Raw genomic sequence first — 17,039 nt, 5'->3', positions numbered from 1 at the left:
AGTAGCAGGGTTACCTGTTGTGTGTATTGTTTGGAGAGACACACACCGGCCATCACACAACTATCTGCCCCTGCTGTGCAGCTGATACAGAGCATAAACACTGGAGAAAAATGTGTTACGTTGCAAAGATTTCAATCGGGTTGTTTTAGTTCAATTCTTCTCAGTCGCAGCCAGGTTCATAGAAAGTGCTCATGTCACACATATACGGTCCTACAACTGTACTATATTGCATGATCAGACAACGGGTCACAATTTAAAGAATGAAAATATGTTGTAAATCTCTGCTTCACTGTTAACAGGAGCTCAATAATGTTAAAAGAGGACACCAGTGACATTAGCAATGCTCATAAATGAAAAAAACAGTCAAAACCGCTGGAGCATATTCAGATATTTGTGCATCACAGTTATAGAATATAGAATTATCAACATTATTTCTTGTCAGCATGCCTTTTTCCGTAGAAAAAGGCATGCTGACAAGAAATAATGTTGATGAAAATGTTAAAATACAAAGAAAAACATCCAGGATCCAGGTCTTACTGTAATGAAAAAACAGATTTCAGGAAAAGCATTTCAACTTCAATGTTACCATTGCCTCTGTGTGAGTGTGTCTGAAGTACGCTCAGCAGCTTCCTTTTGTCTATTCATATATTTGTATATTTTCATTGAGTAAACACTGATGTAACTGAGTTTGGTGAGACCTTTAAGAGAAGAACTGTGGGCTGATGATAACATATAAAAGGGCTCAGTTGTGCCCAGTTGAGATCTGGCAATTTGCTACTTTATGATAAAGAAAACAGTCCCTTATTGACAGTTTTACTGAGAGCGACAAAAACAGATATTAAACACATTCGAGTTGGCTGTTTACATTATTTATAAGTATAATGTCCTTACAGATTATCTTCCTCTCAGTTTTATAACGGAAGATGCGTGTTTGTTTTTTTTTTGTTTTTTTTACTGGTCTCTTGTTAATTATACCCAGGGCTGAATTAGTTTGATATGATAAAGAGTTAAACCAAAGTAATAATAAGGAAATTAAAATTAAAATAGCCAACAAATGTCAGAATAAGGAAATAAATCAGACCTCAGACGACTTGTCAGTGTTGTCTTCAGGCCCGACAGAGATTTGTAACTCACAAACTCACAATCAAAGGTCTTTGCCTCAGACTGCAGGCGCACTTTACTTCCACTGAGCTGATTTATGTGACAGGTTAGCTTGTATTGTTTGCTCTCTGCTGGTTGTGCACGGACTGATGATACATCGTACTACTGTGGTTTCACATGATCTACGTATATATACAGAAACTAGACTTATGAATAGAGACAAACACTAGATACAGCATTCGTACCTTTGTTGATTAGTTATGAAATAAGGCTGCAAGTTACAAATTGTGATTTTCAATATCTATTGCTCAAATGTTACAAAAAAGTCAAATGGGTTCAAAGTAGGCTACATTTTTTCTACAAGCCAAAGATGGCGTCTTTAAATAACTTGTTTTGTCCAACCAGCCATGTAAAGACATTCAAAGGACCATGACATAAAACCTGTGGAAAGCACTGGATCCTGGAATCAGTGAATGTTTGTTAGTTTTTTCTGAATACATAAATACATGAAACAACTAACAAAGTGGTCCACTGTAAATTGCTGTGGATTAACTTACCCTTCATTTATTCATTAATAGATCCTGGCAATATAAAAAAAAAACAACAACAAACAAAAAAACATGCTGTTTGTTTGCATGTGAATGGAACTAACCAAAGAAATGTCAGAGTGGCCTGTGGGAGCTTAGCTCAGTGTTTGAGGTCTCGTCAAGATTTATGCTAAACTTGCAATGAAGAACAGAATTTAGAGCAATAAAGGAAGGAATCACAGAGAAAAAAGAGCAAAGGACTCTATTACTTTGTTTTCATTGTGCGGGCACTGAGCTGGAAAAGCGGCGTGACCTATGTTGTGTCCCAAACCATGGGCTGAAGACATGCTGTGCTGTTGATTGCTCTCCACAGGCTTAATTGAAAGAAGGCTCCATATGGTAAAAAGCCATAAATTCTCCAGATCATTTTTTTTCTCTATTTCCTGCTTCTTTCTTTTTCTCTTTTCTCTTTTTTCCCCCCAACATCTATAAAAAGAGAACAATGGGCTTGCTGTCTTTGGTTTGGCTGATAATGAATCCAATACTTCCCCCTCATGGCAAGGGCTGATTAGAAGAAGAAAAAACATTTTGTCATAGTCTTTTGATGGAAAACCCTATCTCTCCCTCTCTCTCTCTTTGTGTGTGTGTGTGTGTGTGTGTGTGTGTGTGTGTGTGTGTGTGTGTGTGTGTGTGTATGTGTTTAAAGTATTGTGTCATACTGTAGCAGCATAGTGGTTATGGGGTGAATAGAGTGACCTGGTGGGTTGTTTCAAAGGCTGCCAAAGGGTCCACCCTCTTCTCTGCTTTCCTCTTTCCTCCACCTCTCTTTTCTTCTCCCTCTCAACCACTTTTTTTCCCATTCTGCCCCTAAATGTAATACTTTTTCAAGTTACTAACCCCATCACACACATTTCTAATTGTTGTATGTGCTCATAATTCACAGCATTCCCCACCGTGTTCACTGCTGCGGCTCGTGATGCACTGCTGTAGCAACCAGAAATCAGTGGCTTCTTCAGGTCCAGAGGAAGTTTCCTCCTCTACACTGACTATACAGTAGTTTATAGTCACTAATGTAGTAAGAAACACATCATCTGTAGGCACAAATACACCCCCTCATGCACTGATGTTAGTGAGTCACAGTTGTTGTCGTCGTTTCAGCATCAGTAGCTGCGAAGCATCATCCTTATCTTTGTTATTTCAAAAGGCAAAGTGGACCCACGAAGAAAAAAAAATGGGGCCCCCTGGTGGAAGGGAAACATTACCGCACATAATGGTCGGGAAGTGGGAAGGGGAAAGAGGAGGAGGAGAAGGAGAAGGAGGAAGGGAGAAAAGGGAGGGGTCTGCATGAAGTAATGGCTGCCAGATGTTTTGGTATTATCGCAGGGAAAAATTGTATTCCAGCCGTAGTCATCTATCATGTTCGCCAGTCGACTGCACTTAGAGGCCTCCAGACAGACAGAAAGGAGACATGAAGGGAGATAAGTGTGTGTGGGGGTGTCTGTGACGTGCACGTGTGTGTGCGTGTAAGTGTGTATGCGTGTGTTGGGGGGGGTTATAAACCCAGATACTACTGACTACTTTATATAATGTCTCACTGTGCTTTAAATGAAAATGTTGCAGGGATTGGGTTTACACTTCCTACGTGCATAATTAGGTTGTGAGGTTAAATTAGATGTTTGGCACATTGCAAATACATTGATGCTTATAATGTGCACAATATCTTGGAAAAGGGAAAATATCCTGCAGGAGAACATTTGTAGTGACTAGTGCATCATCAAACTTTTTATGTTTTATTTTTATTATTTTGGCACATACAGCTTGCGGTTAAGTTTAGGAACAGCTGGTCTGATATCAAAATATGAAATACTAAAAGGTTTGGCGGGTTTGAATTATATCTGTGGTTCTCCATTAGAGGCCCAGTGTGCTCTGGTGTCAAGGTCCAAGAGGTCTTTAAAGTGCCCCCCACCCCCCCACCCCCCAACCCATCCAACCAATGACTGCATGGTCATTTAGATTCATTTTAATTCTCTGCAATTTCTGGAGATTTTGAATAACTATCTTTTTCAAAACACAAAAACTCAGACCAGCACCAAGCAGCTATCTACAGTACATGGCCCGACCTGTCACTCAATATTTGGCACTATACAATCAGCTATTCAAATCTTATCACTGTCATTGATTGGACCAAACAGGATGTAAGGATTTGCGATGCTGCCTTAAATTGGTGGTCAATTTAACTGTTGAACATTCCTCTGTACGTGTGTGGTATCCTGTCACTATCACGTGTTTCACCAGCAACCTGAGGAGCTTGAACACTGCTGCTGGGTCCCTTCAAAGGTATTTCTGAGCTCAGCCACCACATGAACAAGAAAGAAGCCAATGCATGAGGGTACAATGCTGAAATGAAGGTGGTGATCAAGGCAAGAACAGATGAGGAAGGTGAGAGCAGCCATTTTAAAGGAAAGAACGTAGATGAAGCAACAAGGCAAGTGATCATAATGGGTACCATACTGCATCATATGTCTGGTGGTGGCAATATTTGATTTCCTCTTCTTCTTCTTTTTCCTTTTGGCTGCAAGGCTTGGTGGATAATCCACTGAGAGCACTTTGTCAGCAAAGGGTTTAAGATCGCTGTGGAACTAAAGAGCTGCAGGTTAGAGAGCAAATATCACTGATGGGCACACCAACACCTAGAACAAGTGTCATCCCAAAATATGTCGATTCATTGAGTGATTGAGTATTATCATTATAAGAGAACAGTGCTTACAATTCAGTACTTTTTTATAAGGGATATTTACCAAGGGTTTGGAAGCATATCTACAGTGGGCTCAGCATCTTATTATCAAATGTCATCAACTAGGTTGCCTGGAAGAGTTTGACAACACCCAGGGCCGTTGCTAGGAATTCTGGGCCCCCTGAAAGAATACTAAAGTGGGCCCCTGACTTTTCCACTTTTTTTCTTAGACTACGTATGTATTATCATTTTTTATTTAGCCTACTTTGTTTTGATGTTAATGCAGCATTACTATGAGTATTAGTCAGGGTCTTATGCAGAATAATTCAGTCATACAAAGATTAGACTACTGGGGTTTTTTGTGGGCCCTACTGGGCGCTAGGCCCCTAGAATTTTCATCACCTTTCTCCCCTATACAACGGCCCTGACAACACCCCAACAACTTCAGGTTTCATTATTCATAATTTCCACAGGCAGAATGTCAAAATAGGCTAGCAAAAATGAAAAAACAAAACAAAACAAAAAAAACAGCATCATAAATGAGGCTTGGTCACATCCTTTCAGTTGAAGTTTCATTTTCCTTTTGCGGCTCCACTGAGGCATGTTATCTCCAGTCAGCATCTGTTTGTTTTAACATTCCTTGTGCTTGAGATGTTGAGAGTTGACTCACAATATTTCTCACATTATGTGTACATTTAGTTTGTTTATTTATTTGTTAATTCCTTGTCAGATACAAATCTCAAGATTGATCTTTGCATTTGCACCTTTTCCCAGTCAGCGCGCTGTAAACATCTGCGCTAAATGTCACGCATCTGCAGCAGTTACTTCTTGCAAGTGGTTCAGAGTGGTTCGGTGGTTGTTAAAAACATGCGCATGTATTTCAAGGTAAAAAATAAAATAACAGGTGAAAGCTACCTTGAGCCTCATTAACTGTGATATGAATTGTTACAGTCTGTATGCACGTGCTACAGTTTCATGGACATCCATGACGCAGATGACACTAGTTATGTCACAGTGAAGCGTCTACCAGAGGCTGAAAAACAAGACTCAGCTGATCTGAGATCTCAGTTTGTGTCTGCTAAAGAGATGTTATCTCTGGCTATGAGACGTGAGGTTATGGAGGTCAAGTGAAGAGTGTGTGGACGGTGATGTTAATGTCCAAAAAAAAATAAAACATCAGAGAGAGAGACGTTGTGAGGGATGGAGATCAAGAAAGAGCAAGGGGAGATATATTCCTTTATAGTAATTACATGGAGCAGCTTCAGGACCACAGCTCCCAGTGAGTCCAGTACAAACACAAGTCAAATTTGACAGTACAAGAAGACAACCAGAAGCTCGTCTGAGTTTACTTTCTATTTGTGGTGGTGGTGTTTTTTTGTTTCATCTAAAATTCTGATAAAGTATGTGATACATAATTTCATTCCAGAGAGATCAGGTCAAATGTTGAGCCAGTAATATGATCATTTTTCACACTATAGCTACATTGTGGCTGTAGTTGTGGACTGTATTATGAAATATATGACAATATTTCTTCCCATTTTATCGCAATATAATTCCCATATAATCATTGTCATAACAGCACGTAATGTTTTGTTACAACATTACAAAATTATATGATTATAATCGTGTGCCAGTGTTTCTATTTTATGAATTGTTATACAAGTCTGCATGATTCATTTAACCTTTGTTTATGACATGGGCTGTACAGGTTTTGATGGCCCGAGTCAAGAGTCCCAGGCTTATTTTATTCCCACTCCACTTTTTTTGGTGCGTGTGTACGTGCGTGCCTGTGTGTGTTTGTGTCCCGGTCACTGTGAGGTCATCTCTGTCTGACGCCAGCTCTCTCACTAATTATCTGCTCTCTTGTCTTCACCCGAGGCCAGACTCAGGCCATTACATCTCACGTTAGTCTTTGTCAGAACGAGAAAAATCCTCTCAAGCGCTTTTTCCCCCGTCTCCTATCAGCATACCGACTGGGACGCCAGATAAGGCCTGATCAATGGACAGCTGACTGACAGCTCCATCAGATACCCTGGCCATGTAAAGACCGAGAAGCACGTCAATAACTGTTTTATGGGGTTGGTTAAATGTGCATTAGGCAATATTATAGCTGGGAAGTTACTGGATTTTGTATTTGGATGGTTTCAGTATTGGATTCTTTATTTGTCTCGAAATGCAGAATTTTAATTTTTTCAAGACACTCATATTGGTTTCATTAACTGTGCCAAATACACAACTTGTTTGTTGTTTATGTTGTGCAGCTACAGTATACCACTTTATATCAGTAGCAAAATGGTGTTATTAAAATAATTTTGATCATTCCCTATACTATAGTATAGCTTCAGTAACAATATATTATACTGGATATAACTATGTGTTTTGCAGCCAGTCGAAACAACCATCATAACACCAATCAGTGACAGCAGCAGAGAAATGTAGCGGAGCAAATAAAGAAGCTGGGTTCAATCATCAAGATCAACCAGATGACAGTTTACATTTTTGAGGAGGTGCACATGAGCCACAGTGGGATGCCTGCTATGCCACAGCAAAGGCACCACAGACATTTGCCACAGAAACATGATTATGCCTTTACAAGAGTGACAGGGATCTCAACCTATTGTTTGTGAAATAAAAGGCTTTCATGGCAACCATCATTTAGATAGAGGGAAGTGAGTGAGGAGAGCTCAACATGTGTCATACCGTATGTTAGATATTTTGACGCAAACCAATAAAACTAAAAATCCCTTTATGAATTTCTCCATGCAATCGTCACCTGTCTACTTCAAAGACCCTGTCACACTGCTCTCCTGACGGGTATTTCCAAGAGAGAATATTTTCTGTTGGTGTCAAAAATCACAGAAGTGCATCGCTACAGGCAGAAAAAAAGCAGCAACAAATCCATGTGCTGTTCATTCAAGTCATTAAAATTTAAGAATTGCACAAATACAACAAACAGTGCTCACAGAATGACATCATCCACCATTGAATTTATAATAAATCATCTTGGATCTGTGTATTACAACTATCAGAGTTGTAAAATCATCAGTTATTTCCACTTTCTATCAGCTTATTACATTAGAGAAGAAATATTTTTTTGCCACTGAGTCAAACTCGTGAATTTAATTTGCAAATACGTTTCTGAAAAGTTTTTCTTTTAAATAATTGTGGAGAAATCACAGGGAGAAAATAAAAACTTTTTTTTTTTTTTGCTTTTGTTTGTTTTTTTACAACTTGAAATATATTGCGACTTAAAATAATTATGATTCTATTATGCAGTCTATCTGAAAATCACTCTAAGTGAGCGATACACAATCTACAGAAAGTAAGAAAGCAGCCCAGTTTGCATCAGCTACCAGTAACCAGGTGGTGCTTTATTAAATTCAATGTTTACATCCCACATTAAGTATTATTTAGACTCCCACTATATTTTCCACACCACAACATGGACACTTCATCATCACTGCGACATCACTACATTTACAATTCAAAGTTGCAAGAAAAAAGACAGACACAGTAAGGGAGGGGAGAGAGAGAGAGAGAAGCAGAGAGAGAGAGAGAGAGAGTGGACTTCCCATACACCTTGTTGTTTAATGAAAAAGAAGATATCCTACTCAGTAAATGTCTGTTGTCAGACAGCAGAGTTGCCGTTTTGGTCCTTGGCCACATTGCACATAATATATTTATATTCCATTAAATAAATCAGAGAGCATGTTAACACCCTGTGTGTGTGTGTAAGTATGTGTGGGGGTTGTGGGGTTGGGTTGTTTTGAGTAGAGCGAGGCAGTAAGAGAGCATGAGAGAGAGAGCGCAAGAGAGAGAGACAGAGTGAGAGCGAGAGCACAAGAAAGAGAGAGAGAAATGGTTTTGAATGTGCCCAACACGTCTGTTTTCCCTCAACAGGCAGAGGGACTACGTCGTACTCCGTCCACACTGTAGCAGTGGTGTGCACTACTTTGCTCAGAGGCAGCGTACGTACACGTGTGGTAGAACATAACCTGAGCGCTCATGAACCACTCTGAGATCAGCAGACATCCCATCTTCTGAATGGCACCTAGTTCAGTGGACTGTCAGCTCTTTGGGGAGAATCAGGAGAGAGGGGGAGGCAGAGAGAATAACTTCAGCCAAGCTGATTAGGTTGGTTTCATGATGAATGTAACAGTGGATCCTATTGATTCACGAGGTCAAATGTTATAGATAATATATTATTTTAACCCCACTGACCCCACCCAGCTGGTCTCTCAATAGTTCTAGTCCCCAGACAGTTACTGTATGTTAAATTAACCGCCTTTAAACGCCTTTTTTGTGAAATATTAGGGGTTTGATTGGGATTTTCTTGAAACTGTAAATATAATTTTTTGATTTTTTTTTCAATCAAAAACAAAAGATCATGGAATTTGTGGTTAGTGAGGGTTTTTTTTTCTCAAGGTAAAATTGAAGGAGGAAATCAGGGTTCAAGGTCAAACCCTTACACAGCACAAAGCCACAGAAAGCGTCTCTGCTGATGAAAGGGGGGGGAGTCATAAGTCTTCTCCAAAAAAAAAAAAAAAGTGAGCACAGCTATAAAAGTTTATACAGCGTCCACTGTTCTCTGGGAAGGTGACAGCCTCAAGGTCCAGAGATACAATGATGGCAGCCATTACAGTTCATCAGAGCAGGTCAGCACTGTCCCATCTCTCTTTTTTTTTCCTTTTTCTTTTTTTTGCAGGACAAGTTGGAGGAGAAAGGGAGTGCTGTTGACTTGCAGGGAGGGAGGGAGGCGCTACTGTTTGAGTTCCAGTGCCCAGACATGTTGAGGCCACCCTGTCCGTCCTTTACTCTTCCTGTCGCCTGCTGATGAGGAGGACAACGATGTGAATGACGTTGACGATGACGAAGACGTCTTTGGGACCTCCACCTGCAGACACATGTACACACTTATTTTTATTCATCACGTGAATGAACCAAGTGTAAACCATAATAACTTTCTAATTGTATTCATGTTATATTTTTTTTAATAAGATAAGAAATAGAGCTATAGAGGCGTCTGACAGTGAACTCTGTCACATTGCATATTGTCTTTATATTTTTTCAATACATAAAAAATTCCCACTTTTGCAACATTTCAAATACAGATAATGCTGAAATCGTTCTACTCCAAATTATTCAGTTACTGTGCATGAATGCACCACTTGGTTTTCATGTCCCACTCTGTAGCACAAGTCCATAGTTTTTGTATGTGTGATGTACTGATGAAAACCTATACGGATATGTATTGTTGTACGACAACGAAAATGAAAAATAATTACATGGTGTGGCAGAACAAAACAACCGGAGGAGTTGGAGAAGAAAGAAAAGAAAGTTGCTCTATGCTAGTCATATCCATAAGACAGAGTACATCCAGTAGTGTTGGATGTTTCAATGCAACGTGACACATCAGACATGAGTGAAACACCCACGGGTGGTGAACAGGCCGCTGTCCAGTTTGGTAGATCTAGTGTCACACAGGGGCATCACGTTTCCTTCCTTTATAATTTGACACGTACCGTGCTGTTTACACACATCAGTCATATTTCTATACACACACACACAAGACTTAATATCACAATAATCAACAAAATCAAGGAATAACCAAAGTTTACAATCTCCACGCTCACCTGGCTAACTTTTTTCCCCCTCACAAGTGTTCAGGTATATTCTGTGAATATTTTCCATAACAGGTCAAATACTTCAATTGTGCAAATAACAGAATTAAATTAAGAGAAATAGCTTTAATATTTGCTAGTAATGCTACCACAACCTCACATGTATTATTAGTATTATTGTTATTAATAAAAAATAATAATAACAATAGTAGCATTGGTATTATTATCATGTCAGTGTATTTAATCTATTTTAGCCCTGCATATATATATATATGTTCAAAATGTCCACTCTTTCAATTAACAACAACTGATCCACAAACATAGTAGCCTATTTAAAAAAATATATATAATTTATTTAACAAAATAATGATAATATTTACAATTCATGCAGATTTCCTTCCTTCCACAAATATAATTGTGCACAGACTGTGGGCTATGTGTATCTTATGGATAAAGGATGAATGATTATTTGGATTACTGACGAAATCCCTCTATCCAGCGAGTTTAATGTTTTCCCCATTTATTATTATTATTATTATTATTATTATTATTATTATTATTATTATTATTATTATTATTATTATTATTAGCCTATTATTATCTTCTGGTTAAAAGGCGCTCTGGGCGGGGATAACTTCAGCCGCAGAACCACAGGCCATCCTGGAAAAATATGACTATGGATATAAATATTTTTTCCGCTCAGGTTATAAATTGATATAAATGGATTCATGTTGCGGCGAGTTGTTGTCTTGACGATGAGCAGTCTTAATGCCTGGAGACGCATTTAGTGAAAATGATTAGGATCAGTGGCTTTGTGGCGTCAGTCTGAGTGTTGTCTAATGACACAGTGAAACCAACCTGCTCTGTTTCTACTGTTGAACGTGGGCCCGTGTCATCCACGTTTCAGCTCATTTGTTCACGTCCAAAGAGGATCTCCAGGATTTATACCTGTCCCGGCTCATTATTTCCCCCCGGATTTCAAACATCATAAAAAAAAAAAAAAAAAAAAACCATGACGACGTAGGCTATAGGCCTACTGTCGCCTTACATTGCTTTCAGCTGTATGGCGGTAAACCACTCTTCAGCTCGGTAAAGACAGGACAATCCACCAGAAACCAACCATCCATATAGCAGCAGAGGCAAAGCAACAACTACAACGCTTTCATTTGACCTTGGCCTTTTCTATTTTGCAGAGGGAGGTTCAATGTATCACGCGGTAAAGTAGGCCTAGAGAAGCGACCGGACAGACCATCCGCATAAAGCTGAGGATTAAACCCAAGCTCATTCAAAACGTCGTAAATGATCCTAACTGTGTTACTCTGGGTGCTTCGACTTCATATTATTGATAGGCTACGTTTAAATTTGTTTTTTGTTTTTTTTAATATGTCGTTTTCTTTGGGTCTGGGCTGGGCTAATATCCAGAGTAATGCAATTTTAGTTTTATTCGTCAATATGTTGTAAATTCAGCTTTTAAGTGGTTCCTTTACTAGCAATAGTCTGCATAATTAACAATTACAGAAAAACAAAGAGAACAGATAGGAGTTTAATAAAGGAGAGGCTCGGCGCTTCTAAACGTTGGTGCTCTTCCAGAAATGTGCGTGTAGTGGGCTGCTAATAAAAGATCAGACAGTTTGAATGAAAAGTGCCAGATCTTTGAAGTCAGAGTGACTCTGTCTTTCTCTGTGTGTGTGTGTGTGTGTGTGTGTGTGTGTGTGTGTGTGTGTGTGTGTGTGTGTGTGTGTGTGTGTGTGTGTGTGTGTGTGTGTGTGTGTGTGTGTGTGTGTGTGTGTGTGTGTGTGTGTGTGTGTGTGTGTGTGTGTGTAAAAACGTTGACGTATTGGGTCCAGTATAAAAAGCTAAAAATCAAACTGACAGATAAACTATTTCTGGCCAGGAGCGTTTATAAAACAATACGGTCCAAATGCGAGCGCTGCATCAAGTATGCGGAATGAATGCAAAAATAATCCCTGAACTGCACAGGCACCGAAAGCCTCATGATCTTATATATACAAATTAACAAAAAGATAATACGAAAAAAGACGAATTTGGATAAAACTGGAATGTGTAAATAACAATTTATTTTTCTTCATTTAGACGAGCACGCGCTTTATCGTCAGCATCCACTACTTTATGTTATTACTCCGTACGGATACGTCACCGTTACGAATTACAAACTGATTATGAAGTCATTATAACAGATCTCGTTGTGTCACATAATGATTTACCTCGCATCTGAAATGTTAATCCAACCGAATGAGTCACAACCACTTCTTAACCACACACTTCTGCAGCCTGCAGGCTACAATGATTTTTCTGAGATTTTCGAAAACAATGATTTGGCCTAAATAACATGTTGCCTCCTCACAATGTGCTCAGTCTAATAGTTACTGCTCCCTTCAACTAAAGCAAATAGGCCTACTAAATATTCTAACAGTCAAACATTAAATGTATAGGAATCTAAAGGGGGGTTTGTTCAGTGTATTATTATTAGTGCACACTTAAATTCTTTTTTAAATGTTCCTCACTCATCTGTCAAGAGAGTGGTTGAGACACGATTACAGTCTGCAGGTACATGTCACACTGTGTTTACTACAAAACATATTCACTGTTCTAGGTATAAGTTGTAAATATACATCACTTAAGAGACACTCAATCTGAAGACTGTCAGTGTCTTTCCAGCCAGGCTGTGAGCACATCTGGAGTGACATATAGAAATGGCAACAAAAGATATTTATATCTTATAATATTTTTTTGAAAATTCAAATAGTGCAATTTAATACTGGTAGTTATTTCAGCCTATAATCCACAGGTGGGACACCAAGTTTAAATCGTAATGATTTAAATAATAATAATAATAATAATTATCTTGATAAATTTGTATTCATAATCTGCTGCTGCACTGTGATTACATTTATTGAGTTAATATTAAATACAAAAAAATCTGCACAAATAATAAAAATGTGCACAGACAGGGTATAGCCTAAAATAAGTCAACTGATCTGTCCCTATAGATCATTGCACTATAGTGCAACAAACCAAACAAACAATATGAAACAAGCCTGGATTGAGAAAGAGCTGTGATCAGTAACAAAACATCTTTTTTTTCAAAAATAAAAATAAAACAAAAAAATATCTGCATCTTAATTCACTCTAGTGCACAGCGGGTGACATAAAGTCAGAGTTCCTGAAATGACTGGGATTCAAACCTCATGAAAGGACCGTTCTTTTAGGTGCACTTTAAATTCACTTATGGGTTAACCGCTTAATCATTAATGCGAGAGCAGACTGAGGAGCATGACTGAAAGTGCTTACCTTAGCAACATTGAGGACCAAACTCACTCACAGTTAGTTCTCTGCTCAGTGTTTCATATGTTGTTTGTTTTTTTCACAACAGGTAATGTTCATCTATTTCTTCTTCAGACACGGTGTCTGAGTCGCAGCAGGCGTGTATGAGAGTCCAGGAGGTTTTGAAGAAAGCCTTAACATGAGTTATCAATAGGACTACATCCGAGTGATTGCAGTTTGAAATGTGAGGAAAAAATGCTTTCTGGCTCCCATTATGCACAACACTTCCTATGGGCAGCGTGTTAAGACTGCAGACAGGAAATAATTATTCTGTTCTTTTCTTCTAACCTGCTCTGTATGTTTGTTTCCACATATAATATTCCTCGTTCCACTCGAGCTAAATGTTCGCTTTAAATGAGATAAGATGTGGTGGTGAAGATGTAGTCATCCATCATGAGATAAATGTGTGTCAAAACAAGAGGCAGCATGCAGAATGAGTGGCGTGACGCTTACACTGGTGTTAGGGTACCGTAGTAAATGAAAAGATCGTAAATTATGACCTCTATCCAGTGATCATAAAGCGGATAATAACTCAAATATAAATAAAATAGCAAGCAGCGTGTGGCTTCTGTGTTGTGTTGAAAGGACACACATGCAGATTTATGCCAGTGTGTGTGAATCATCTGAGAAGTTAAAAAGGTCTAAATCTCTTGAATGTGCCAAACATTAAATCCTTGGCAACTGCAGGGCCTTGTAAAGCAGTATATCCATACACTCAGGGGCAGCATAAGGCAAAGCTGGGGTCAAAACGATGTGGATAGTGTAGCAGGCTGGAAGGAGCAAGGCATTGTGAATAATGGTGGTGAGCCTGGCCCTCCTGGCCTGAGGATCATTGGGACCATATAGACCCACCATTAGACTGTTTATATGCTTGAACTGTATGGGGAAGAAATTAGTGTTTCGGTCCCTTCTGTGATCCATGAGTAGTCAAGTAGCTATCCATTACAGCTATGAGTAAACACTTTACATTTTACTGTTTACTCTCGTTAGCAGACACTTGTGTGCTTGATGGGATTTTTAAATTTCTTCTCCCCCAAAAAATAAATGGGGCTATAAGATTTCCTCCCATTAAATGTGAATATATGTGTAATTCCTTCACAAGAAAAAAAAGAAGGATGTGTTGTTTACCTTTTTTTCTCCTATGTGTACCCTGGTTGTTTTTAGCCGAGTTTATATTAGTTCTCTAATAGCCTCCCTCACACACTTAAACCTTGTATGAAATGAGATATAAGTTAATTTCAGAGGTCATAATGATGTTTGGTGGGTCTGCAACGTGATAGTGTGTGGTGGCAGGAGTCCCAGTGCAGGTAGGGTGCTTACATTTTACTGGATTATAAAATAAGAATGAGGAAATAATTTTAAATCCTTTAAAAACAACTGTTTCCTGATTGTTGTATTTCTCATTAATCGTGTCACCAAGTGTAAAATGCCCTGTGCTGAAGGCCAGTAGATTAGGTGCAGTAAATATTCCTGGCTTGTGGTTGAATCTCGGTCAAATCATAGTGGCCTGCATACTCGTGCCTGCTACTGCTGCTCTAAACTCTATTTTTTGTTGCATTTTTTTTGTCATGGTGCAGAAATTATTAATAGATCATATAAGTAGAAGACGGAAAAGAAACGTAACGGGTGACCTCGCAATCATCAAAACCCCATGATGGCCAATTTCCTTAAAACAGCCGTGGATCCTACATAAAATTTCGTTGACGACAGCCTACACGAAAGAGCATTATATTTTCCTGATTTCATGGTTTTTAACAATTTGCAATACACTTTATATCCTACACAGAAAAGCCACAGTGGAATTTGAATTTAAATTTGGTTAAAGTTATAATTGGTTATTGTTAGGCTATGGGAAGCATATTTGTAGCCTAATGTTTTTTTTTTCAAGCTACGTTGGTGCATATATTAATTGTTAATTTCAGATATGCATTCAGATTTGACACCATCATTTATATTGATTTTTGGACTCAGAATGGTAATGTCTGATTTAGCTAGTGTCGTTGAGACAGTGAGGGAAATAAATAAGGCCTATTTCTGAGTCCATATGTTTTTCTATTAGTCTGCTCTTGTGGGCTATTTCCTCTTGTGTTGCCTTTACGCATATGTTGACCCAGAGTGTTCTTTACAGGACGGTCAGGTACTTTATGCTATAGCAGTGTTGGTTTATTAAGTAGGTATAATCCAGCTATAGAGCCGTGGAGAAAATATTGTGGGTAATGTCAGCGATTACTTTTTTTATGCATGGACTCTATAGGTCCAGACTGGGTCGAGCCTGACTCCAGCCTCGGCTGTTTTGGGCTTATAAGGTTAAAGAGTAAACTATGCTCGTGGCTGATTATGATAAAGTTGTTTATTCTACCCGGGCGATATTATTAAAGCTCCTTCCGGACAAATAGCCTCTCTCTTAGGTTGTGAAGAAAAAAAACGTGCTCTTACCGCCTCTCTCTTCCTCCGCTCCTCCCGAGCCTCAGTCTTTTTCAGCTCGGCCTTGAAAGCCTGTGTGTCTCCGTGCTGTCCGTCCTTGTCCAGGATGTCCATCAGGTAGGAGATGTAGCTGGTTGCCAGCCGCAGTGTCTTGATCTTGGACAGCTTAGTGTCGGCCGGGACGTTGGGGATACACTCCCTCAGTTCCGCAAAGGCCGAGTTAATGCTCTGGGTCCGCCGCCTCTCCTTACGGTTGGCCGTGGGTCTCCGCTTCACCGGCCGGGAGTGTGTGTGGTGGTGGTGCATGCCGACCGTCGCTCCGTTCACCGAGATGGCGCCGGCCCCCGGGACCAGGCCGCCGGGGCCGTAGTGGTGGTGGTGGTGGTGATGGTGGGGGTCCAGGCCGCCCGTGGATCCGCCGCCGCCGCTGTTGCCATGGTACTCTGGGCTGTAGCCGGGCGCGAGGCTGTACTCGGTGGGAGACATATCCGCGTGGCTTATCAGCCAGCTCGTGAAGTAAGGAGGAGCGCCGGTCTCCTCGTGACACCGAGCGGCCGTCGCTGCGTGCAGGGAGTAGTGATGGCTGTCGTGGTGATGCATGACCGTGTGGTGAGGAAAGCCCGAGACCAGACTCATGGTGACACACCAAACGCGCACTCCCGCACACACACGCAAACGCACACACACTCTTTCTCTTGCATGCACGCACACTCACGCACACACAGACACACACACACACACACACACACACACACACACACACACACGGAGGGGTTCTTCTCGGATGCTGCAGCTGTAGGCTTTGCCCTCACCGTTTAACGGTTACCGGTTATCCAGAGCTCTTGTTTGCATCCCGACTAAATCTCCCCAGAGGTTTCCGACAGAAACAGCTGGAACAGCCTCGGTCACGGCTGTTGCACCAGTGTAGGCTAGACCCGGGCTAGTCCTGTCAGTGGTGCTGGTGGCCCCTGTATAGGCCGTTCAAGTCTGTCCAAACAACTCCTCCTCCTTCTCCTCTAGGACATTGTTCCTCTCCCTACCTCTTGTTAGAAAGTCACAGCAGCGCTTATCACTCTCTCTTCTTCTCCTCCTCTCTTCCCTCTGTCCCTGCGTGGTCCTCCCTGTCCTTCCTCCTGTGGTTTACTTCATTTTCTCTCTGTCTGTGAGTCACTGAGCAGCTGTCAGCCTTGAAGCCGTTTGGCAAGGCAGGACCAGTCTGGGCAGTCACTGGGTCACTACTGGCAAGAAGATACTGAGCTATTGTAAAGCCAACTTGTCTGTATGTGA

General features: G+C 40.2%; 1 protein-coding gene across 1 annotated transcript; it reads right to left on the bottom strand.

The window, feature by feature from the left end:
- Positions 1-9,121: 9,121 nt before the first annotated feature.
- hand2 (heart and neural crest derivatives expressed 2) lies at positions 9,122-16,396 on the bottom strand (the record flags this gene model as incomplete). Its single annotated transcript, XM_083984507.1, has 2 exons — positions 15,765-16,396; positions 9,122-9,256 (listed from the first exon to the last, which is right to left on the bottom strand). Exons 1-2 carry the CDS (start codon positions 16,386-16,388, stop codon positions 9,122-9,124), a joined length of 759 nt encoding a protein of 252 aa, XP_083840633.1. The 5' UTR covers positions 16,389-16,396.
- Positions 16,397-17,039: the final 643 nt, after the last annotated feature.

This window comes from Trachurus trachurus (genome assembly GCF_905171665.1).
Source record: "Trachurus trachurus genome assembly, chromosome: 1".
Classification (NCBI taxonomy): Eukaryota; Metazoa; Chordata; class Actinopteri; order Carangiformes; family Carangidae; genus Trachurus; species Trachurus trachurus.
Note: the sequence above shows the minus strand (reverse complement) of the source record. Positions and strands in the feature narration are given on the sequence as shown.